A 26,844-nucleotide genomic window follows, 5' to 3' on the forward strand; every position below is an offset into this window, starting at 1 on the left:
GTATATTTTTTGCCCTAGTAATAAAGTCACAAAGCACCTACCAAAAAATTCAGTTGATTGGAAACCCTTTGCTGTACAGTAGCATTTTAGTTCTGGTTCCCAGTTGATTTCCCTTGTGTTTTGACCTTTTTTCACTGAAGTCCCAGAAGTATCTCCTGATGATGACAGTCTGCTTTTCTGTAGGCTGTTCCATCATTGCCCTTCATAATTTAGGCACATGAACTTTCAGGTTGTTGCAAGATCAACCTGTCCCTTCACTCCAGTCTTCATTTCTGCAGGAAATGTTTTTGCTTAAACCTGAACCAGTATCTCTTACCCTGATTTGGCTTTTGGAATCTAGCAACAGAGTCTACAAGCTGGTTTGCCCAAGTTATCCATTTTTTGGAGTGGAAATTACAAATTACATTTTAATGTCAGGGCTCACTCAGGGGCTCCTGGTTTATTCTCTGTGTGGTTGGGAATGTGAAAGGGTTCACAGGATGGTGTTCCCCCCAAAGACACAGATGCCACAGTGCGAGAGTCATGAGCCCCTCATCAGGGCCTAGGGTAATGAGACCACATCATGGGGTTCATCTAGGAGAGAAAAAGTGAGTTCACTGCCCTCTGTGTCTTTTTATAATATATCTACTGAAGAAAGCAACAGGATATAATGGTATTTTTAACTTTCAAAAATAAGCAAAAAAAACTTGTTTATCAACTAAGTAGAAACAAATTTTATTCCTACTCTATGTGTTTCAAAATAAAAGAGCAGGTCTGTTTTCTGCTCCTTTCATTGCTTTGTAAAATATCTGGATAAATTGAGGAGTCAGCAGCATCAGGCAAATGTACACCAGTTCCTAACGAAATTCATTTCGATTGTGAGTAAAGACTTGGGGGGTGAGAAGAGCATAGGTAATTCTGCCATCCTTTTGTAGACTGGAGCATTACTTTAATGTCAGTGCTGATATATAGCTACGAGTTTTATCATTAAAGTTAACACCCAGAGAGTTATGTGGGGTTTACTTTCATATCTGAAAACACATTGACCCTCTATCTACTCTTATTGATGAGATAACTCAGGGAAATAGAAGGTGACAGTGCCATTACAGGGGGATTACACTGAGGCTGGGAGAGAGCCAGATCCTTGAGCATGGGGGCATTTTCTGAAGGTGGCAGATAGCGTGGGTTAAAACTATGGGAGGATGCTCTGTTTTCTGTATTCCTCAAAAAATTACAGCAGTTTTCCTCTTGTTTCTGAGGCTGAAACTGCCCCCTTCTCATTTTCACAAACCTCACACCTCTCCTGTCACCTTCACAGTGTCTTTAAGCATCAGAGAAGAGCCTGAGTATTTTGGATTAAATGTTACAACATCAAGAGAAAGGTTTTAAGGACAGTGCTAGTGAGGACTGCCTAAATTTCTGCTGGTTTTAGCTGTGAACCTCTAGGCTGACAAATGCTGTCCATGGGGTAGGATGCTGCATGGCAGGTTGAAGTCCTGCTCATCCCCCATGATGATGGAGATGGTGTGGGGTGGTCACCTCCAGGTTTTTGGGGACAGCAGGGCCACTGCTTCCAAGGTTGGCTGATAGGAGTTGCCTGAGCAGCCACCATGGCTGGAGGTGTTTTCCACAAGTTGGAGATCTGCTCCTGGGCCCCTGTGGCTGATCTCTGCTTTTCACGTTAGGGCACCTCTACATTACCAAACAGATGATTGGTCTCCCACAGACCACAGTAATCCCTTCACGTAAGCTTTGAAGGGTCTCAGACATTTCACTCATTGACAATTAGGTGATCACAGTGCACTGCAGTTTCGTTCATCTAAATGTGGTTTTGAGTCAGGGCTTTCAGGTCAAACATACAAGCAGAAATGCAACTTTACTTTTCAAATGGGAAGTTCCTGGTACTTTTAAATCAAACCCTTAAAAGTTTTTATTTCCCCCACTATGCAGATGCTTCTGTCTTCCAGTTTTGTTTTCACCACCTTTCAAATAGACCCAGATTTTAGTTTTGTTCTGTTTTTTGTTACCACAGTGAGAATAATCGACTTCTTGTGCTGCAAATTGGACAAAACAAAATACATACAGAAAACAAGATATTTTTTTTATTCCCTCAATAAAAGGTTTTGGACAATGCAAAATCTGTTTGTTACCATGTAGTCATGGATGTGGCTGTTTTAATGAGGTGACAGATTAGGAGAAAAGTAACAACAAAAGCACTTTCTTATTGGGCAGCCACTTTTATTTTGATTATCCCCTTGTAAGGGGGATACATACGTTTTGTGTGGTTCTGGTTACTAAGCTGTCTGCACAAATATGAAATGATTAAATGGAGCAGCAGTGAGCGGTAGCCTGTAAGTATTGCCTGGTGAGAGATAATACTGTAGCTCTCTAATTGGCTCTCTACCAGCATACAGTGTGACTGATTTTAGCTGTAGCATTACCAGTCTTGCTTCCACCAGCACTATTATCTCAGAATGACACTTCCATTACTCTGAACGGAGAAAGATGAACGTCACCTGTCAGGGGCTGGTTAATTGTGTTGCTAGATGTATGTTACCAGGGCGCAGGTTGGACATTTATGAACATAACTGCTTCCTCTGATGTCCACCATCCTTCAACGATCGATACAGCTCTTACAGTAAGCGCATAATTGAGTGAAGGCACTTACCACTGAGGGGCTGAAGATGAGCCCGTTGTGCGAGTTTCATTGTCCATACATTCAGCACAAATGAGCTGATACCTGCCCTTTATTGTGTGTTGCTTTGTGGAAATGGAAACTAATGTGTCACTTTCATTTGTTTCCTAGATAAATGGACAAGATGTCCAGAATCGGGAAGAGGCAGTGGCATTGCTTTCCAGTGAAGAATGCAAGAAAATTGTACTGCTGGTCGCAAGACCAGAGATGCAGGTTAGGCTAAATAGATGCACTGAGCCAGAACCTGGGCTATACCATACATTCACTGTCACTGTAAGTAATGAACTGCTGAGAAATAGGAGTGCCAACGTTCCTGACAAAAGGAAACAGATAATTGCAGATCTTTGCCTCTGTTTAGTCAACAAAGAAAATAACATGATGTTACTAGGGCTTGCTTTCCCCAAACTAAGGAATCCCTTTTCCAGCAAAGTAAGTAGGTATACAAATAAAGCTGGCAGCACTAATATGGTATTAGTAAAACATAAAGTAGAACTAAAAAACTATGTATTACTTGTTATGTGATTCTTATTTGTTCTGGGGATAAATTTTCCATACTTAGTCATTTATATAAACTTACACAGAGCTGTAGTGGGTCATTGGTGATGTCTCTTTTTATTCTGTGCACTTATAAGCAGGCATACAAAGTATTCATTTATGTGCCAATTATGGGACTTTCACTACAGTACCACTCAGTAAACCTGGATCTGATTGTTTCCAAATGCACTCTGGTCACAAAAACATGTTTGTATCTCAGGAGATGCATTTTCAAAAGCTTATAGAAATACTTCTATGGTTTTAAACATAAAACTATGCCAGTGCCAAGAATCTTGTCATGCCAAGAATGTTTTATATCATTGCAGAGGGCAGATGTTAGGTTGATCATCGGACCAAAGGAGAGGTGGAGTGGAAGAGTAATATTTTGCTTCCCATTATATTCTGTTTATAGGCCACTGCAAAGCAAAACGACACTATATTGTCTCTGTTCTCTCCATCTGCCACCAATTCAGAGCTGGTTATGTTGCCATTTATTTCTCATGCTATTGATCTGATAGTCTCAGTCTTGCTAGCTGCATATTCTGTATAAATTGAATAAAGTGTAATTCAGTGCCACTTGGAATCCGTACTTGAATCCAGTAGTTATAAGAAGAGTCATAATTCCAGCATTTATTTCCTTTATGTTTTCAGGAACCTAAACAATTCCCATAAAACCGGTGGCATAGTACAACAAAAAAAGCCATGCCTCAGTTCATATTGCAAAAATGTAGCCTTCACCAGAAGTTGCAGAAGTTTTGATAGCGTTATTTCAATGTTATTATTAATATTTTTCACTAGATTTTTTCTTTCTATAGGAAACAGAAATCCACCTACTTATAAAAGACATGCCCACCAAAGGTTCATTCTCTGTATTTGTTCAGACTAGTAAACATGAAAAAGTTACATCAATATGAGATAAGGAATTACTTAGCTGTACCAATATAGTTTCCCATATAGATGCTCATTTCAAATTATGAAAACTGTATTTCAGTTTAGGTTTGGGGCTTTGGTGTTGGGTTTTCTTGTTTAATTTATGTGTTTCAGGAACGTGTTTATACAAAACTGGAGAAAAAGCTGTAGCGTGTCAGTAATCAGGCTGACCGTAAACTGATTTATGTTAGTTGTGTTGTTTTGACTGTGGTAAAAGCAGGATTAAGCAGGCTTTTACTTCTAGATAGAAAATGGTAATTTGCAATCTTGAAGGATGACTGCTGAGCACATTCATTCAGTAACAGGAAGCAAACCTTATCTGACCATTTCTTTGCACAGTGAATACCAATGAATAATTAAATTTTGAAACAGAGCACCCAAGGAGTGCAATGTCTGTTTAATATGTATACAAATGGTACTGGCATGTGTGCACATGTCTGTATGTGCACACAGTGTATGTAGTGCACATGTATACTAAGCTATATATTATTTTTATTCCAAAACCTGTAACATAAGTATTCACATTAGTTATTTACTGGGCCTGCCCCAGTCAAAGCAACAAATTTGCCCAAGTGAGATTCATGTTTCATACTCCAGATTTGTTAAGCTCTGCAATTTCCTCAAATGAGGAAGACTGTGTTCATGCTTTTCTTGGGGTAAAAAGGCAACCAAGTAGACAAAACTGCTGGCCAGTACCAGATGTTTCAGAGAATTGCTTGGAACATAAGGGACAAACATAAAATTACATCTCCTCAAGAAAAAAGCCTCCTTCTAATCCTGAGCTGTTAAAGTCTGGCTTTGCCAAGGGAAATGGTGAAAGATTTATGTTCTTTATAAGAAGAAAATGTTCACTGGCATTAGCAAAAACACATCAGAGTTTTCGAGGGAAACAGCAGTTTCCTGCCAGTATTGTTTGAAGTACCACACAGCATCAGTCACTCCTTGTGTAGCTTTGAACTAGTATTTGCTGGTTTGGTGTAACTTTTCTGACTGGGACCTCTGGCCAGAGATCTCTTGGCTTTGAGGCAGTGGTGCTTCTTCTGCTGTAGGTGTTGGTCCGTGTTACATTGCTCTTGCTGTCCTGGAACATGAATAGTTGGTATTCTTGCAATTGTCTAATGCTGAGGTTTTACCTTTTAGCATCCTTTTGTTACCTCCTTCTTCTGGTTCCTTCACCAGCAACAAAATAAATGTTTCCTTCTGCTACAGTCTCATCAGGAGCACCACTGGCCCATATTTGCCTTTTTGACAGTGTGCCATCTGTCAAGGGATTACAGATACAAATGGATGTGTGCCACGTGCACACGTGAACAATGAACAAAATGGGAGGAATAAGAGTTTAGGATAGGGGTGCCTGTTCCCATCAGTTTAGAAAGATGTGAAGGGTGCAAAATGGGTGCAGGAAAAGGATATAGTCGCTTGACAGAAAACGCAGCATCCCCTGCCTGTCCTTTAGCAACACTGTCTTCACCAAATGTTAAAGTATTATTCTCCACTTGGGGAAACAATCCAAATGGATAAGCCTTGCTTCTAGGCACACCGCGAGAACAAAAATAACTTCCCTTCAAGTCTCCACATCTTTCTGTCACCCTCCTCTGTTTGTTTACCCGGAAGATCAATGGGAAAACGGTGACAGAAACGCAACATAAGGTTTCTATTGAGGTGGCAGCAGCAGGGCACAGCACTGAGGCAGAGGTTGTTAGAGGAAAGAGCCCGTTTGCCTCCTGGCCCTATTAGTAACGTTGCCACTCTTTCAGTGCGGGGGCTCTCTGCAGTAATCAACATGACAGCTTCAGGATTATGCACTGCGCCTTTCATACCTTTTGAAAGGAAATAATGTGTGTGCTGTGCAGTCTCCTTCATTATGAGAGAAAATCAGTCATACTGTTTCAAGAAAGGATAAAAGGCATGAGAGTCCCATTTTTTTTTTTTTTATCCTTCTTTTTTTTCTTCCCTTTTTGAGATGTGAACTCCTACTGCCTGGCTTTCTGAAGAGAATCATTAGGATAAAAAGAACTAGTCAAGCATTGCCATTTGGGTTTACTGTTTTAGCATGTGTCCATGCTAACATAATATAATGTACTAATGTATTCTTTGCAGATGGAGGAAGGATGGCTGGATGATGAAAGGAATGAATTCTTGGAGGAGTTAAACTTGGAAATGTTGGAAGAGCAGCATAATGAAGCAATGCACTACACAGCCAATGAGGTGGAACAGGTAGGACTGCTACTAAACGTATCATTTCAAATTTTGCTAGGTATATTTTTTTATTAATAAATAATTAAATGGTACACTGCAAAATGTAGTCAAAGGCTTTGATAGAATTATGTCTCTAAAATGCTGTGAACTCCTTTACGCTGTAGGTGAGGAAAAGGAGAACAATAGATTCTTAGGCCCAGTATGACAAGTTGGGAAACAATTCAGGAGGCTGTGATAAGTGCAGATTTCTCATTTTCTCTGAACTTTCAGAATAACATTGCTTTCCTTCCATAATTCTGAAGTATTTGGGGTTTATGTTGTTATATTTTATGTCAAGTTGGGGTTTTTTTAATTAATTGTATCAGTGTAGCAGCTACAGCCTTGAGCTGGGATAGGTGCCCATCTTCTTGTATGCATGCAAGGTATGAGCCAGCCCTTGCACCAGAGAGCTTGCAAAACAAGATGGAAGAGGTGTTTCAAATAAACAACAGGTGTTTTGGTAATACAAATGTGTTTTTCTTATACTGACAGAGCACAGCTCGGCGTTTGTTCTGTTAATGGAGACAAATAAGCATATTGTTAGCATAGTCTCAGCTTGCTGCTATCCTGACTTTTACCTGCCCATATGTGCTGTAAAGCAGTGTGACAGTGGCAAAGATGCATGTGCACCCTTAGTCATACAGCTTCATCAAGGGATGGGTGTTCTCAGTTGTAGTTTATTGTGGAAGGCAGAAGTGACCATATCCACTCACGGATCAGATGACCTGTCCACATGCATACCTATGCCAAAGAAATAGAATCCAACTTCATCTCCCACCTTCTGCATATATGCAGCTGGGGAGGAACTGTTTTTCCACCCAGTCGCTTTGTGACTTAGAATTTTTTTCCCATCCTGAATTGCTCAAAAGTAGAGCCTGAGGTATTTTTGTTTGAAGTGAATTGAGGGAGAAGGACTGTGAGAGCCTTCTTCCTCTGAAAAATGGGGAGCTTCCAGTTGAAGGGAGCTTCACCGCCTGGTCCACACTAGGGGCCTGAATGTGCATCCAGCCTGTTTCCTCCTCACATCCCCTCCAGCCTTGACACTGGGCTATTGACTAGGTGATAGCTCCTATTAAAGCTATTCACTGTACATAAATTAAATATTCATTGGGACAGACACAGAATAATTAAGTCTGTATTATTATCTGTAGTATTGTAGATCTACATAGTAGATGTAAGATTACAAATCCTTGATTTTATAAGCATTTGGTCATTTGCACAAAGCAGAATAACTCCAAGGTCAGGAGTGAAGGCAGCCTTGTAACAGGATTTATAGTGGCCTTTTAGGTATGACCCTCTTTTCCAGGCAGTGAGCCAAACCTCGGTTTCCCAGGTTAAATGTGCTAACTACTGCACTGCTAGATACTTTGAACTGACATTTGGAAACTTGTTTATTTTTCTAACCACAAATGTTGTCTAGGATAGCAAGAGATTTCCCGTCAGAAAGAACACTTGTTCTTTGCAAAGCAATTTCCCTTTGTACAGTCACATTTTCACAGAAAACCCCAATTCTGGAATGAATCCTTAAGCAGGTCTACTTACAGACGCCTACTAGCACCTTACATGGCATGTTGGGACCTCTGAAATCAATGCACAGTTGTGACCTTCCCCTTCCAAGTTCTTGTCAAGCTTTGGCTTTTCACTGAAATTGGGTTGCAGATAGTGTTAATTATTGAACAGCGGTGTTCTGTGAAGTGGTTTCACTGAACCCATTGAGGCTGTTTATTTCCCATTGGGATGTAATGCCAAGGATAAATCCTTCCCTCCCCCACTCACCTTGAGATTTTATGTTGCTGTAGAAGAGAGCTACACTGGAAAAAATTACAGTCACTGTGCTTTTTTGGTGTCTGACATTGGGCTGCTTGAAGTAATTCTAGGATAGCCAGACATTTCTTTGCCCTTCTAATGAGTAATCGAATCAACCAAATGCAGCTTGGTGTGTAATGGGGCATCAGTAATTTGTGACAGCTGCTGTCTCTCTCGATTCTGTGTAAGTGACTCAGCAACTCAGAAAACTGGTTCTTTACTCCTTGTTAGGCTGGGAAACCTAGCAGTTTCCTGAGGTGAATCACATAATCCATCGGAGCAATGAAACTGCTATTGCTGCAGCTGCCAGTGGCCAAACTGAGTATGTTCAAGCTCCCCGGCTGACCGTGGAAATTTTGCTCCAATGCCAGCCTTGATTTTTGTGAACCGAACTCTGGCTTCATAATCATGAATCTTGCAAACCACAGGAAAGAATACATGCTATAGCAGAATATCCTCCCAAAGACGAGTCTGTTTTACAGATGCCATTTTAATGCTAAGTGCCATTTGACATTTCATGTGAGCTATCACAGCAAAATTTGGTAGTTTATAATAGAAGAATCAAGTAGATAGCACTGTCTTTCCTGAATGTTTTTGAGGCACTCTATAGATTTCAATCAAGAATTGTATCTTTTCTGTATAGAATAGTCCAACAAACCTTGAGGAAAGATGTAATTTCCCATTTTTTTATAACTCACTGTATTCCTTCCCCTTTACAACATCGTGTGTCATTGTGCAGAAGAGATAACTTTCAGAAGAATACCATACATTTGCCGTGCAGAAATTCTTATCAGTGTCATGGAATATGTCAAAAGCTATTAAGAAGAGAAAGAATTGGATATAAAATTCATTCCAGTTCATTCAAAGCTGAAATACAGTGAAAATATCTGGGGAAAATTCTTTTTTGAAGAATATTGAAAGAACAGCATTGTTTGCAGAAGAGCATTTTCCCTTCTAGTGCACCACTGAAATCAGTCCAAATCTTCCCTCATGGCTGGAGTACCTCTTGGTTAGCCTGACACTGAAGAGGACTCTCACTGTGGTCAGTCTCACTTTCCCTGTCAGGGACTGACCAGAGACCCCAACAGCTACATTTGACTGAATCTTATCACCTTCAAACTTTAGTAGCCATCTGAGTTTTGAATCCCAATATACATCATAAGTTGTAAAATGAGAAAAGAACAGTGAATTCCTGCAAGATTAGCCGTTTTATAGGCATGAATGCTTGCTGAAGCTGAAACGCAGATTCTTCTGAGGTTCATTTATTGCTTTATTGTACGCACCGCCAGGTTTGCCTTCTCATTATCTGAGTTCTCACTGCAAAGATGAGGCCTAAGGAGCCCTTTGGTATTTCAAACAGAAGTAATTGTATGAGAGATTGACAGCGTATGTTAGAAAACAAACACTTTGTTTGGAATAGATTGTAGATAACACTGACAAAAGCAAGGCACTGACAATTGGATCCTACCTCTTCTTTTTCAGAAGGGACTTAACCTGGAGTTAGGCTTGCTGCCTTTTAAAATAAAATTAAAATAGTCTCATGTTGTAAAAGACTGCTTGGCCTATGCATGTTTAGGAGCTCTGTCAAGCATGACAACTCCGGGATAGAAATGCCAGGGGCTACCTTACTTGAGTCAAAGTAAAAAATGTATCTAAAAAAATACACAGTAGAATAAATATCTGTATTACATTTTTATAATTGAACTAGCTGCAAGTATCCACATACTGGGGAAAGATTAATCGTGCTATGGATGTCTGCTTTAGGTTGAGAAGAATCTGATTGTACAGGCACTTGTTTCTTCCTGACAGGGAGGGGAACCCAAAGTGACTACCTGACATTCAAGTGCCTGAACTACAGACACTTACATTTGGTCGAATCGATCCCATCCATCTGATTTCTCCTAGACTGGAAAAATGGGGTTTGCTTTGTTTACATCTTCTGTGTGTGTGTTAATTACAGATGGTGTGACTTGAGTAGATGGCAAAGTATTATCATAGAATCACAGAATCATAGAATAGTTAGGGTTGGAAAGGACCTTAAGATCATCAAGTTCCAACCCCTCTGACATGGGCAGGGACACCTCGCTCTAAACCATATTACCCAAGGCCTCGTCCAGCCTGGCCTTGAACACTGCCAGGGATGGAGCATTCACAACCTCCCTGGGCAACCCATTCCAGTGCCTCACCACCCTAACAGGAAAGAATTTCCTCCTTATATCCAATCTAAACTTCCCCTGTTTAAGTTTTAACCCATTACCCCTTGTCCTATCACTACAGTCCCTAATGAAAAGTCCCTCCCCAGCATCCCTATAGGCCCCCTTCAGATACTGGAAGGCTGCTATGAGGTCTCCACGCAGCCTTCTCTTCTCCAAGCTGAACAGTCCCAACTTTCTCAGCCGATCTTCATACAGGAGGTGCTCCAGTCCCCTGATCATTCTCATGGCCCTCCTCTGGACTTGTTCCAACAGATCCATATCCTTCTTATGTTGAGGACCCCAGAACGGTACACAATACTCCAAGTGAGGTCTCATGGGAGCAGAATAAAGGGTCAGGATCACCTCCTTCGTCCTGCTGGTCACACTCCCAGGGTATGGTTGGCTTTCTGGGCTGTGAGCACACATTGAAGCTGGCTCACGTTCATTTTCTCATCAACCAGTACCCCCAAGTCCTTCTCCACAGGGCTGCTCTGAATCTCTTCTCTGCCCAACCTGTAGCTGTGTCTGGGATTGCTCCAACCCAGGTGTAGGACCTTGCACTTGTCATGGTTAAACTTCATGAGGTTGGCATCAGCCCACCTCACAAGCGTGTCAAGGTCCCTCTGGATGGCATTCCTTCCCTCCAGCGTATCAACCGAACCACACAGCTTGGTGTTATCAGCAAACTTGCTGAGGGCGCACTCAATCCCACTGTCCATGTCAGCGACAAAGATGTTGAACAAGACCAGTCCCAACACCAATCCCTGAGGGACACCACTCGTTACTGGTCTCCAGCCGGACACTGAGCCATTGACCACAACTCTTTGTGTGCGGCCATCCAGCCAGTTCTTTATCCACTGAGTGGTCCATCCATCAAATTGATGTCTCTCCAATTTAGAGACAAGGATGTTGTGTGGGACAGTGTTGAATGCTTTACACAAGTCCAGGTAGACGACATCAACTGCTTTACCGCTGTCCATCAGTTCTGTAGCCCCATCATAGAAGGCCACCAAATTAGTCAGGTAGGATTTCCTCTTGGTGAAGCCATGCTGGCTGTCGCGTGGAATTTGAAGGAGCAAAGTTTAAAATGTTGCTAAAAGTGGCATGGAAAACTAATTCTGAAAGTGTTGATTGTGTGGGCCCAAACAGTAGAGTCTGGTTCCAACACCCATACAAATAGGTGCATTAAGAGATTTTTTCCGAAGTGCTCATGTGTATGCTTTGGTGTGTCACCATGCTGGAGACACCAGGGGGAGGATCATGGAGCTCAGCTTTTGTAAGCTGTGCACCTGTTCATGTTACAGATAAGCCACTTTCTTTAGAGGGTTAAGATGGGTTTAGTCGTATGGATGCAAGTTGTGCTATGTAACTCACTCTTAGGGTCACAGAGTGGATCCTGGCCTTACTACTTTGCTAATGTGAACGGAGACCTGCCTTTGGGACAGGCTGTTCTGCAGCACAGCCCTCCCAGTGTCTGGTGGAGCTCTTCTCCCTCATGTCAGTAGTTAAATATTTTCCAAGTTAGTGAGAAATACAGGTGGCACAGTGCAGAGGCCGGGGTGCAGTGTAGGTGACCCAGACTGGAGTCACTGCTGAGTCACTTCTCTGCTCAAAGGTCTGGGGACAGAGAAAGCCAATACAAGCTGGGGCAGCTCCAAAGCAAGTGAGGAAGGGACCAGAGCTCACCTGCATGAGGGAAATTGGAATAATATGAAACTAAACCTAAATCTCCATCATTCCTTGCGGATACCCTGGCCACTTGGCTGCTTGGGGTACTTTTATCTCTGGTTACTCTTGGTTTTCATGAAGAATTCTCTAGCTGTTGGAGTTTTTTTCTCTGTATGACATTTTGGAAATCTTAAAAACCCATGGACATGGGAAAACATTGCACTACCGCCAGTTGTCCATCTACTCCTGAAAATGGAACTAATTTTTTTCAGCCTTTGGAAAAATATAACAAAAGCCTTAATAAAAAAATCTTCCAATATACTTTATGCACCTTCACAGCAATGCATAAACCAAGAAGAGAATGAATAGATAAATGGTAATTTTAGAAAAATTCTACAATATCTGATTATTTAGTTATTGCTATTACTGTTCATGTTGCTTCTTCTGTGACAAGATACCCTTGTTTTTTAAGCGGATAAGTATAAAGAGCTGAGAGGATCTCAGATGGGAAAAATATGTCCCACTGAATTTTAAATCTTGAAGTCTTGAATAACACTGAATATATTCTGTCCCATAAGGTTTAGATTCAAGGGGAGAGAATCTCCCCATTTGGGAAGAATGAAAAATAGTAATTGGCTGATAGTAATTACTTATGGCTGATAATTAATTAATTAATAGCTGGTAAGTAATTACCATTGGCTGATAGTAATTACCCATGTGGCTGCCCGAGCTATGGGAGAATTATACACTTACTGTGCATTTTGTTATAAACTACACATTATATATACAAAAGGATAAAACGTAAGATTTTCTTTGCTGGTCCCGTCTGGCAACAAATTGCTAAAGCATCTTTCCATAAATTTTTAACTGGTCTTTCAGACACTGATTTCCCCTGGTGTCATGTTTATTTTATTTATTTTATTCCACTATTACATTTTATTTGGGGGTGGAGGGGTTTGGGGTTTTTTTTTCTGACTCTAGGCCATTATTTTTTCCTAAGAACTGAAGAAGGGAAACCAGATGAATTGTGTGTGATCACAAGGTGCACATGAAGAGAGGAGAAAGAATGAGATAGGAGATGCATATTCATCCTGCTTTACTATCTGTCAAAGTAGAGAAAAAGGGGAATTATGACAGTGACTTCCTTGTGTTTGTTTCATTTCAGTGGGTGTGCTGTATTGTTTTTTTTCCTTGGTTATTACTACCATAATGCATAATTATGCAATTATATAATAGAAACGGTGTTTGGTTGGTGCTGTGTACACTTAGACATTTGGCATGTGGGCCATATAAATTGCACTCTGTGTGATCCTTAGATATTTGGCATGTGGGTCGTATAAATTACACTCTGTGTGATCCTTTGATTCTCCAGCTTGAAAAACGGAAAGTGTCTGTCTCCTCAGAGAGAGGAGCTCATAGTCTTTGGGAATATAAATAGGTTGAGAATATGAATAGGTTAGGTACAGTGAGGGTGTGTGAATTAAAAAATAACAGCCTAAAAACTTGACATTATGCCCACAGCAAGCACTCAGTGTTGTTCTACACTTAATGGTAAGAGGCTGATTTTATTTCTAAGGAACATAAGGTCTAACTAGGGAACAGAAATGGTCTCCAGGGATGCAACAGAGAGAGGCCTACCTGAGCTAAATCCTAGAATTCAAAATGAGCAGTCTTTCGGAAGAAACCTACTGAAAACAAGAAGTGTGAGGGGGGCTGCGGAGGGTGTAGTGGAGCTGGCTAACCCCCTGCAGGCTTCAACCCTGCCTGTCACCATGGAGCAAACAAGGAGTTCAGTGGTCAAAAAAAAGGCAATAGCCTTTTTGCACCCTCTTAGGTTGTACCACTCCTAGTCTCATTGGCTGCTTGCTCTAGATTTTTGAAGTGATACCAGTAATGAAGCTTTTTCCTAAGTTTACAAAGATTTCAGCTCCACCAGTCTCTGGCCATAATCCAGAATCAAAACCAGTGCACCATCTGGTGATCATTGTCTTTAAGCACTGCAAAGAGATGGCTTAGCTGGAGAGGGAAATATTTCTCTCCAGACTTTAGGAGATACGTCACTACTGCTGCAGTTCATCTGCTTCACTCGATATGGCCACCACAGCATGACTCTCAGAAGTATTTAAAAGCTGTGAGTGGTAGGACTGCTTTTTACTGATCTGTTTTAATTCGGCATAAATGAGATCCCAGCTGCTTAAGCAAATCAGAGCTGGAAAATATTTAATACAGTCTGCATTTGGTAATCCTTTTGGTTTGCTCACTTTTTTAGCCAAAGAAACATGAAGAGGAGGATGGCACTACAGACACTGCAACCTCATCATCCAACAATCATGAGAAGGACAGTGGGGTGGGACCTACAGATGAAAGTCTGCGAAATGATGAGAGCTCGGAGCAAGAAAATGCACCTGAGGAGCAGAACAGTGCTACCCTGCAGAGCAAACGGGAGCTGGGCCACAGCCAAGATACGTTAGGAAGTGTTGAGCTTCAGTGCAATGAAAGCTTTGTGTCTGGGGAGTATATTGAATCTGATTTCATAGGAAACCCAGAGGAGGAATGTGAAAGGTTTCGGCAGCTGTTGGAACTGAAGTGCAAGATTCGAAACCACGGGGAGTATGACCTGTATTACTCAAGCAGCATGATAGAGTGCAACAGAAGAGATCAAGACGGAGTGGAGCATGAGCTGCAGCTACTCAATGAGGAACTGAGGAACATTGAACTCGAATGTCAGAATATCATGCAGGCTCACCGGCTCCAAAAGGTGAGGGATCAGTATGGAGACATTTGGGCTTTGCATGATGAAGGATTCAGGAATTATAACACCAGCATAGATGTACAAAGAGGCAAACTGGATGACATCATGGAGCACCCTGAGAAGTCTGACAAGGACAGCTCCAGCGCCTACAACACAGCCGAAAGTTGCAGGAGCACTCCACTGACAGTGGAGCGATCGCCCGATAACTCGCTCCAGAGGATGATCAGCATAACCAACAGGAAAAACTTGAGGAGCACAATCGTGGCTAATCAGTCATCCTCAGGACAAACCAACAGGGAGACAACCTCAGCCAAAACCAAACCCACCGAGCAAAACAGTGCTGCTGAGAATGCAATGCTGGCATCAGAAAGCAGCAAATTCACAGACCAGGAAAAGCAGAGCAGCGAACACATTCCCTACTTGTCTCCATATCACAGCTCTTCTTACAGGTATGGGAATATACCTGCTCATGCAAAGCACTATCAAAGCTATATGCAACTGATCCAGCAGAAATCTGCTGTGGAGTATGCCCAAAGCCAGCTCAGCCTGGTGAGCATGTGCAAAGACTCGCAGAAGTGTGCAGAGCCCAAGATGGAATGGAAAGTGAAAATAAGGAGTGATGGGACAAGGTACATCACAAAGAGACCAGTTCGAGACAGAATCCTGAAGGAACGTGCCTTAAAAATTAAAGAGGAGCGCAGTGGAATGACAACAGATGATGATACAATGAGTGAGATGAAGATGGGTCGCTACTGGAGCAAAGAAGAGCGGAAGCAGCATTTGGTGCGAGCTAAGGAGCAGAGAAGGCGGCGGGAGTTCATGATGAGGAGCAGGCTGGAGTGTCTTAAGGAAAGCCCACAGAGTGGCAGCGAGGGCAAAAAGGAAATTAACATTATTGAACTGAGTCACAAAAAGATGATGAAAAAGAGAAACAAGAAAATCTTGGACAACTGGATGACAATCCAAGAACTGATGACACACGGTGCTAAATCTCCAGACGGCACAAGAGTGCACAATGCCTTTTTATCAGTTACTACTGTATGAGCGCAACTTCTCTCAGAGTATACTACCAGTTTGGGTAGAGTACGATTGCCTCGTTCAATGTGGCATTTTTATATATTTTGTGACTGTTTATAGTTTGACCTTTTTTGTAAGCAAAATTTCCTGGTAATTTTCCATTTGTTTTTCATATAATGGTATCTTCTTTACCTGGCGGTCTTTCTTTATCCTGCAATATATTCATATTACTCATTTGTAGGAAAAAAAAAAGAAAAGAAAAACAAAAAAAAAAGAGTGGAGAAGGCAATTAATTTCTTAAACTAATACATATCCTGAAATTTTAGGTGTGGGTTTATTTCTCTAGTTTTCTTTTTTCTACTTTAGTAACAATACAATACCAAACCAAAATGCTTTATACTGTATCCTGGGCTTAACAAGTTTTAAAGTTTTACATCTTAGATTGCATCTGTTTATAAATCTATATGCAACATCCCATCGTATAGATAAGAATGACATTTTTCCAACTGCACATTGTACAATACATTTAATCTGTAAATTGCAATTGTATTTGTCCAAGTAAAGTGTAGGTGGGCAATTCTCCTGTGTATGTAGTGGCATTGGTCATGTAGCTGGGCAGTATGTGATAATTGTGAAGATGAAAGAGAAATAAATTATTGCTTATCTTTAAGAAAAAAAAAAGTCAAGGATTTTTGATTTAAAGTGAGCATTTGCCTTTAAAAGATGAGTCATTTCATTATGCATATTTACAACATATAGAGATTTCAAGAACACAGAACACAATTCCATAGGCTAGTTCTTACAAATTATCTTTTCATTTTGCAGAACACATAGGGGTGAGTGGGTCTTTCTGTCTTTTTCTTACTTCCTATTATTAGCTGATTGAATGATTCATTGATACACTACTGCACTGTATGCTGTTAGGTAACCACTGTGGGTCTTTTCCCTGGCTGAGCTTGGTATTTGTTCTACATACGCAAAACATAAACCTAACATATGCCTAACATATGCCTAACATATGCCTAACTTTGAGCCAAATCTCAAGCAAGAAAAACTAACAGTGGCTGTCACTGACATTTTCATACAAGGTGAGCTAAGGTAAAATAGAGAATGAAGAGCAACTAAAAGAGTTAAGGGTTTAACTTTATTGTTGAGGATCATCAAAGTCTTTTAGAAGAGCCCCATTGGGAGCTGACTTGGGCTCAGGAGCAATGACAACTTGCTGTCTGGGTGCCTGATGGAGTCCTTGTTCCCCCATGCCACAGAGGCACCTCGGCTGCCACTGGGGCATCTTCTGAGCTGCTTCTCCTGGCGTCTCAGTGAGTTACAGCAAGCTGACTAGTTATTGCCAGTCAGCGAGGATGAATTTGCCTGATAACCCCATTTTCATTATCCCTGTGTATAACTCAGAACAGCTTCCAACTGATGGAAGTGCTTCTGATAGCAGGATTAGGTGCTGAAGTCACTTGGCATCAGGCTTTAAAAGACGTGCTTAAAGATGCAGAAAAGCATATTACGGTATTTCCAAATTATCTAATTCTGGAAAACAGTCATTTGTTTTCTAACTACTTTTGGCACCAGTGGGCATTGGCAGTGCTCTCTGCATCTCCAGGCGTGTAAATACCGTAAGAACACTGCTCTCCAAGTGCTTAGGAAAATTATGCCACTGACAGTTCACAGTTTGATAATCAGAAAATTCTCCCTACCAGGCTCAGGGAAACATCATGATGAATCCTCACTAAGCATACAGCTGTTCATGCACAATGCAAAATACTTCCATTGTTTCCCAATAAATTAGAAAAAGTGGGGAATCCAGGACCAGAAAGGATCACAGGGTGATACAGTATTGTTTTGAACATTGTCCTTCCATCTGAGCCAAGGAATTGTCTTTGACCAACCCAGGTTGTTTAGAAGGATACACATTCTTCTTCTTGAGACATCAAAGCACAGAGATTTGGCTGTTTCCTTCGTTGCATTGCAGTGATCCCACTCATAAAAATCCTAATCAGAGTTTAGCTGCCATCAGCTCCAGATAATGGCTACTGTTATACATTTCCCTTAGGCACAGCACTTACTATTTTCTTCCTGTTGTTAAATCATAATTCAGAGCTCCTTTCAAGCTATTAACACCAAAATTCAGAGAACAACATGAGTCTTCAGAAAATATTTCATCACTGAGAAATAAAAGTAGGAAAATCCATGTCTAATTAGAGAAAAGACATAACTGGATGCAGGGGGATAATAGAGAATACTTGGAGAAACAAAAAATATTGACAATATACTAATAGGCTGTAAATGGAAATGCATGCAAATTTGACATCTGTCAAAATCTAGGGAGAGATGAAGACTGAAAGGTGAAACAGTAGTACTGTTGATGGCACACCATGACATGGTTTCTAGCTTGGCACGTGCCTGTCAGAGCCCACATACCTTCTTCCCTCCTTCACCTGCTGGAATTGGCATGTCCCTGCCCAATCCTTAATCTGGGGGTCTCCACCAGCCCATGATTTTCTCTCTTTTTTCCTTAACTACAGTTATTAAGTGACACTTCCTTTCTACCCTAAGCAGTCTTTGGGAGAAAAAGTGGTGTGTTCTTCCCTGTTGAAATGCCTCAGTCATTCCTGCTAGCATACCTGGGGGGGCTGTGAGGCTCCCCAGGGTGGTGATGCAGAGGGGCTGAGTGGCAGGTGAGTGTTTTGCTTGTTTTACTCACTGCTCCCAGTTGGTTTCATGCAGGGTTTCATGTGCTCCTTCATCCCAGCAGTTCTTTATCAGTGAAATCCAAGGCTAACATTCCACAGGCAGTTTATTCCTGCAAATACTTTTTCCCAAATGTCGTAATTTTTAATGATGAAAATATCATTTTAGCATTGAGGTAAATTAAAAAAGAAGAAAGAAAATACATTTCGTGTTGTCACAAATCAACAAAGAAAAAAGGCTTGTCTATTGTGAGAACTATTTTGTTTTCTCACTTGAAGGAAAATAAAAACAAGAATACTTTCCAACTGGAACAAGATTTGCTTAAGAGTGTTGCTTGCAGCTCTGCAATAAAGAGCAAAGGGCAGAGAGTGGCATAAGTGTGTTACCACAGTCACATCACTGCTGGGGCAGAAGTTAACGTCCTTCTCATCCTTCCCCCAGTCCTGATGGGGATGGCCTTGTGTCAGTTGACAACTGTATTGCGAGCTGATTTAGGAGCATAGCTCACCATATAAAAGGTTAAAACCTAGGGGATCCCTGGATCTTCTTCTCCAATGTAAGTACCCTTAAATGGAATATGGTATTTTTAGTGTGATCTTGACAAAACCCTACTTGCATCAGAATTTTTATTTATTTTTTTCAAAAGAAACTAAATGCTATCTGAAAAATAAGTGATAATACTATCTGAATTGAATGAGAGGATTTGGAGGTGAAATAATTTGTGCTTAGTGCATTACCCTCTAAGAGGGATGCAGGAATCTCAGAAGAGATGAGACAGCAACTTCAGTATTACACTTTCTGACCTAGTGGGGTTTGAATTATTCATTAATATCATGATGCCTCACTTTTCCCTTTTTTTATTTAACTGATGTTCTTTTCTAACCCCCATTTCTTAGTACAAATTCTGGAACAGCACCCTTGGTGCATGACCTGGTTTCAGTGCTAAAATATTTCCTGACTCAAGGCTGGAACTACTCCACGATTTGTTTTACTTGGGTTTTTAACCTTAAAGCTGCTAATCAAAACCAGAATGTGCTAAGTGTTCTATTAATATCCATTTTATGGACGTACTGGTTGTTTTTTTCAGAACATTAAATGCTTTTGAGAAGCCAGGGTAAAATGAATGTGATGAGGACCAGTATTTGGCTAAAGCAGAACAGAGGAACTGTCATAAACCTGGTGTTGTTACTCTCTGAAAGAGCCAAGTTGGCTAACGCCTACTGGGCAAGCAAGGATATTATAGGGGGATCATGAGTAGGGTTTTCTTTAAATGCCTTTGCTCTGGTGTACATTTCATTGTTTAAAGAAGCACATTCCCCTTGGATGGCTATTTCTCCATTTGGGAAGCAAAGCACTTTGCTCCACTTTTTTAGTTACAGATAACTGCAACATGTATAGATTTTGCCCAGGTTTTCAGATATTGTAAATCTTGCCCTCATTTCAACTCCTACATAGACAACTGGCTGGCTTTAGGTGACACCTCTGAGACAAGGCATAACCTCCGTTCCTCCCTTTTTTTTCCTTCCTTTCTTTCCCTCTTTCTTCCTTTTCTTCTTTCCTTCTCTTCCTTCTCTTCCTTCCTTCTCTTATTTCCTTCTCTTCCTTCTCTTCCTTCCTTCTCTTCTTTCCTTCTCTTCCTTCTCTCCCTCTTTTTCTTTTAGAAGCAAGACTTTTCTGAAGTAGAAAGGTAATAAATATTGGAAGAGGGATTTCACTAAAAGAAGCCTTTTTTATTTTTTTTTCTCATAGATCAGCTAATCAGTGCAAATGGAAACCCTTGTTTGTAACTGTAGGTTTCCATCTCTAATCAGTTTTAGGTGATTTGGTTCATTTGGTACTTTTCCTATGCCATTTGAAGCTCATTCTGCTGAAGTGCTGCAAATAGCTTTGGTGATGCCTTTGTGTGGAATGAATTTTTAAGCCTTGGAGTAAAGGAAATCTTTTAAAACATATGTTCCCTTGTTTGTGAGACACTATAACATCCAAATGCCTATCAACCCAAATGCTTTTATAGTGCAGATACTTGCTACAAACAGTAAATTGTGTTAATCTATGGATGCACACACAAAGGAACATTTAACTTTCTATTGATTTTTAAGGACCTCCATTGCCCAAACCTCAACTTGAGAAGACATCGGTTCTAGTCTTTTATGTATTTTCAACAATTCAGTTCGTAATTTTTCTGCTCTTAAGCTGATGCAAAAGCAGGTTAGGAAAGTATTTTGACCTGAAAACAAAACCATGAACTTCTGATAGTGCAATAATGTCTTACGGAAGTCATTTATGAAATCTCATAGCTTTAATTCCTTGTCTTACTCCACTTGGAAACATCTGCACTGCAATAAACATTGGACATACTGTGGTATTTGTTCTTCCAATACAAATAAAAATGTTTAGCTTATTGCTAAGCACTATAGGAGAGAATCAAGTCTGACATCTGGCTCCAGTGACAAAAAAAATGAGGGGACAGAGAGTTGTAATATGAAGCGAATATAGGAAACTCATCTTGACAGTGGATGAGAAGCCAAAAGAAGAAAATTAAAATTGCATGATGAAAGATGAAAGGGTTGAAGTCACTGTTTTGACTACTGGACCTTGCAGAAAAGATATTTGAAGAAAGAATGAAATAGAAAGTTAAGCAGGTGAATATCACATAAAATTTACCACAAATCAAAATATTACTTTCTTTGCACATCAAAGGCAACCCTCTTATTTTCATAGGTGATTGGGATTGCCCACTGGCAATCTCTGCAATGCATAAATATCTTGGATGGCATGCAAAGGGTCTTCTTAATGGTGTATAGACACTATATAGTGAGCAGGTTGAACAGTATAAATATTCATCTCAGCAAAGATGCTGTCAAACTCCTAACTTGATATAAAAAATGAAAATATAACTAGGATGTTCTGTTTTGTCACCTTCTTTTTCTCCCTTAGTTTGGGACCTGGCTGCATGGTCAGGGTAAAGAAATGCAACTGAAAGACTGTGTTTTGGTTCAGGTGCAGGGAATTCAAATGAAAGCTCCTCAAACTCGACAGTTTAATTTACTTCTCTTAAGCTCTTTAATACTGAACTTATCAGTTCTCTCTGTTAGGCATTAACTTGTTAAATGAGTCTTAATTATACATAAGCAGATGGAGATTTGAATTAAAATTACCTTACACTCGAGTGGCTTTAGTTCATTATAACATATCTTCCTTTTAATCATTTAGGCAGTCTCATCATCTTTCATATAGAAAGTTATTAAAGTATTCCAATTTCCATATTTCTTCAGATACATCCACTATTAAATGGCACGTAATACACATTAGTTGGTGACTTATACTGTACAATAGTTAGTGAATTATTCATGTCAGTAACAATTTTTATACTTTTATGTCATCTGAATCATTTTATTTTAAAGGGTTTATATTTACAGAATGTCTCATATTTTCCCTTATCTCAGTTTTCAGTGCAAGGTTGAAAGCCTCGCTGTTTCTGCTGGTGTGAAAAGGGATAATGCCCACTCTGGTTTTTGCAGTCCCATTAAGCAAGGAATGGAAGTGGATTTAAGTGGGGCTCACTCCCAAACAAGTGGGCATTCACTTGGAGCTTTGGAAGAGTTTTCGGGAAAAGGTAAAATTTCTAAAGGAAATTACAGTTACTCCCCTTTTATTTTATTTTGCTTTGGCACTATTATCATCTCTCAATTCTCCAAAACCAAGAAGTTGCTCCTCAGGATTTGCCTGGCCTCCAAAATTGCAGTATCACAGTATGCTAGAGATTGGAAGGGACCTCAAAAGATCATCTAGTCCAATCCCCCTGCCGGAGCAGGAACACCTAGATAAGTTTACACAGGAACGTGTCCAGGTGGGTTTTGAATGTCCCCAGAGAAGGAGACTCCACAACCTCCCTGGGCAGCCTGTTCCAGTGTTCTGTCACCCTCACGGAGAAGAAGTTTCTTCTCAAGTTTAAGTGGAACCTCTTGTGTTCCAGTTTGTACCCATTACCCCTTGTCCTATCATTGTTTGCCACTGAGAAGAGCCTGGCTCCATCCTCGTGACACTCCCCCTTTATATATTTATATACACTAATAAGGTCACCCCTCAGTCTCCTCCAAACTATAGAGACCCAGCTCCCTCAGTCTTTCCTCATAAGGGAGATGCTCCACTCCCTTAATCATCTTAGTTGCCCTGTGCTGGACTCTCTCCAGCAGGTCCCTGTCCTTCTTAAACTGAGGGGCCCAGAACTGGACACAATATTCCAGATGCAGTCTCACCAGGGCAGAGTAGAGGGGAAGGAGGACCTCTCTCGACCTACTAACCACCCCCCTTCTAATACACCCCAGGATGCCATTTGCCTTCTTGGCCACAAGGGCACAGTGCTGGCTCATGGTCACCCTGTCGTCCACCAGGACCCCCAGGTCCCTCTCCCCTACACTGCTCTCTAACAGGTCGTTCCCCAACCTATACTGGAACCTGGGGTTGTTCCTGCCCAGATGCAGGACTCTACACTTTCCCTTGTTATATTTCATCAAGTTATTCCTTGCCCAACTCTCCAGCCTGTCCAGGTCTCTCTGGATGGCAGCACAGCCTTCTGGCGTGTCGGCCACCCCTCCCAGCTTAGTGTCATCAGCAAACTTGCTGATAGTACAAACTGGATGAAGGTTTTGCCTAAAGGGCAAAAATTATTGAAACCTTTTGCAGGCTTCAGAGGGCATCATCTCACCTACTTGTAATGACCTCAAAACTGGGATACCAGTTAAATTAGTCATCTAGGTTAAGAGTTTAAGGCAAGTCAGCTCCAGGAATAGAGAGGAGATATCTCCAAAAGACCAGCTGATTTCCCTCTTTAGGAAGGGTATCCTCACTTGTTTAGGTAATTCATACTCTGCCTCTAACTTTTACATAGCTTTAGCAGAGCAAAAAATGTCTGTCTTCAAAGTATGTTAATGCATTTCAAGAAAAGGATACACAACAGGTAACTGGGTAGGAAAAAGTCTTTCCCCAGCCCTGTTTTTCAAGACTCCTGAATGCATATGCTGAGAGAGTCATGTGTCTCTTTTAGACAGAAAGCAACACCAAGCAATTTAATCAACTGCTGCTATGTACCTCCTGAGTAAAATCAAGGCAGAATTGGATAAAAAGTGGCATTTTAGTTTCAGTAAGCAATTTACAGCCATTCACAAAGGAAAGACCAGTGGGACTTCTCAAAGACAAAAGCATCCAATATGCCCTGCTAAAGGTGGCAGACTATTCTCAGCATCCCTTTAGCTAATATATTAGCCAGGTATCTTTAGTGTCGAACAATGGGTCTATAATACAGAAAAAACTGTGTTAGCTGGATGATGGAGAATGACAGCTTAGCCAAATGGCTGAGTCTGCACTGGAAAACACTGCAGCCATAACCAAAGAAAGAGACAGGTCTACTAGAGGCTCTTGCAGAAATCATACTGCCATTTACATGACAGTGTTCATAAGGAAAGGGGACTCATGGCATCCTAGAAGCCTTAGCAAAGACACTTGGGCCACACAGCTATTCCACTTCTCACCTGTGGTGGTGCCTCCTTCCCCCCCGTCCTCTATGATTTAAGAAATTCCCATGAGGCTTTTGTGTAATGAGTTGGCTGGTGAAGCATCTCTTGACTGTACCAGGAACATTTACATAGCTAAGGAGGGAAGCACTGATCGTACCAGGGACTACCATAACTTGGCTAAGATTGTAAGAGAGAATAGGGATCAGAGAGAATCAGTCATTCCTTGGCAGTCTCAGGACATTCCTTCCCTTGATCGTAGCCCAAGTGGAGTGGTACCATTATCAGTGAAGTTTTGAAAAATCTCCAGTAATTACTGACCCATGTTGCAACTGGGATGGAAATCTACTGATGACTAAAGCAAATCATCTTAGGACCCCGTAAATAGTGGCCCTAAATGAGGCCCTTTTGAGCCTCTCCTCTGGAAGCCTTGATGCACTCTTAGGATGTGGATTTGTCATGGCTAGTCTGAATGACTTCCAGTTCTGCTTCCTTAAGAAAGAGAGAAAGCTGTAGCTCAACTTGCAAGAGATTTATGAGAAAAAAACACCAAAGAAAGCCCTGCTGTGTTGTGGGATCTTGTCTAAGGGCAATCTGTGAATTCAGTGTGAGGAGTATCCTGCCCTTGTCATTAAAAACTGCAAAACCTGGCTTGACTATACAGCTTACTTGAATTTTCTGTTTTCTTCACATCCTTGCAAGAACTCTAAGGATTAGTAGTATAAAGGTGATCAGAAAAGCTCAAGTGAGTTGTGAAATTAAATGTTCCTCCACTGAGATCTAAGTGCTCTAAATAATAAGCCAAAAGTGACCTGAGTCCTCATTTTAAAAAATCATCTGGTATGAGCCTGTCATTCTCCTCTAAAGGTCTTTCAGAAAATTCCATGGAGAAAAGGAACTGGAAAGTTACAAAAGGGCAGGGTTACCTCTCCAAAAGAACAGTGTGTGTGTCTGTGTTTGTGTGTGTGTGAATACACATGTGTGTGTATGGGGTAGGATTGTAATCAGGTGCAAGGGCCTGTGTAGGGTCCTGGATTGGGACTCAACAGACCAATGTAGTTAGCATCCAGGCAGGGAGAGCTCAACTAGATTTGCAACTCTAATACAGTGATGAGAGACAGATGATTTCTTTAGGCAGTATTTCCGCTCATGCTCAGTTTAACCTCATCATTCATAGCCTGGCCAATGTGGCAGAGTGCACCCTCAGTAAGCCTGAAAGGATACACAACTGAGAAGAGTGGCTGACACACCTGGTTGTGCTGCCGTTCAGGGGGACCCGGACAGGCTGGAGAAATGGGCCAGCAGACATCTCCTGAAGGTCATTAGGGCCATCTTGCTGGAAAACACCTTTGCTGAAAAACACCTGTGTTTCCTGGTGCTCACCAAGATGAACATGAGCCAGCAACATGCCCTGACCACATTAGCAGAGAGTACTATGTCCAGTTCTGGGCTCCCCCACGCAAGACAGACATGGATATACTGGACTGGGTCTAGTGAAGGGCCACAAACATGATTAAGGGACTGGAGCACTTGTTGTAAGAGAGAGAGGCTGAGACCGCTGTGACAATTCAGCCTGGGAAAAGAAGGGTCAGGGGGTTCCAGTCAATGTGTATAAATGCCCGATGAGGGGAGTAAAGAAGATGGAGCCAGAACCCTCTCACTGGTGTTCAGCAACAAAATAAGTGACCAAAAATTGAAATACATGAAACTCTGTTTAAAAGAGAGAAAACAAGTCTTATGGTGTGAGTGGTCAGATGCTGGCACAGGTTGCCCAGGGAGGCTGGGGAGTCTCCAACCTTGAAGATATTCAAAACATGACTGAACATATCCCTGAGCATCCTGCTCTAGCTGACCTGTGCTTTGAGCAGGGTGTTGGATGAGGCCATCTCCAGAGGTGCCTTCCAGCCTCAGTGATTCTGTGATCAGTGATGAATTACAAGCACAAAGCCTGTGAGTGCAGAGGAAGCCAATGAGAGCTGATCAGTCCTGTGGGCTGTATAAGTCATCAAGTGCTTTGGCTTCTGACTGCAGCTCACAGACACAGTTCTTGGCACATTTTATGTATGAAATCAAGCCCATTCCTTTCAAATAATGAAATCGAGCAGTATCCCAAAGGATATCAGCAGCACCATTCCAGACCATGTGACCTCATCAACAAGCAAAGCCCATCTTCTACCAGTCCACATCTACACAAAGGTGGTTGGATTAACTGCCCAAACTCACCTTCCTGGGGTTTCTGAAACAAAACAATGTCTTTTTAGTTGTGTTTTTTTTTCCCCCTACAGGCAACCTGCAACCAGTATGTGAACATGTTAACTTCTAATTGCATCATATCAGCAATTTGACATTGCATCTTACTAATGCTTGTTTTTCCAGGATATAGTGTAGAAATATAATCATATTAACACTCTGAAAGCAAACACAGAGGTGGTATAAATTGTTAATGCAATCTTCTTTTAAGCAGCTTGTTTGAACAGTGCATTGGTGTGTGAGAAAATGCCAGCCTTTCAGTCTTTCCAAATAGTGCAGTGCTTGCAGTCCACTGCAGAATGAACATATACATCCTGTTTAAGGTAACAGATGTTCATTTGCTGTCTGTTCCCATAGGCACCCAATCTTTTGCCTGCATTCTGGTAACATTTGTCTGAGAGCCACTCACAGGAGCCAGCTCAGCAGTTTCTTAGACACGAGGTTGCCCCACTGACATGTCATGTATAAACATGGTGGGGTCTGTTGATGCATAAACCTGTAAGTCTTTCTTGGTTTTTCCTTCCTATGAGTGGGATCACTGATTCTTCTGACTTGCATCATCAGACT

At 41.3% G+C, this 26,844-nt stretch overlaps 1 protein-coding gene across 2 annotated transcripts in view; it reads left to right on the forward strand.

Annotated features, from left to right (window-relative positions):
• The window catches only part of PDZRN4 (PDZ domain containing ring finger 4), a 246,405-nt gene extending 229,910 nt beyond the window's left edge, over positions 1-16,495 (forward strand). For both annotated transcript variants that reach the window (XM_061361171.1, XM_061361172.1), the window contains 3 exons: positions 2,786-2,887; positions 6,239-6,355; positions 14,315-16,495. In XM_061361171.1, the coding sequence (XP_061217155.1) occupies positions 2,786-2,887; positions 6,239-6,355; positions 14,315-15,841 (1,746 nt within the window). In that variant the 3' untranslated portion in view covers positions 15,842-16,495. The remainder of the gene's footprint in view (positions 1-2,785; positions 2,888-6,238; positions 6,356-14,314) is intronic.
• Positions 16,496-26,844: the final 10,349 nt, after the last annotated feature.

This window comes from Neopsephotus bourkii, unplaced genomic scaffold (genome assembly GCF_033783945.1).
Source record: "Neopsephotus bourkii isolate Nb327-2 ecotype Australia unplaced genomic scaffold, CSIRO-AGI_Nbou_v1 NB_1053, whole genome shotgun sequence".
NCBI lineage: Eukaryota > Metazoa > Chordata > Aves > Psittaciformes > Psittacidae > Neopsephotus > Neopsephotus bourkii.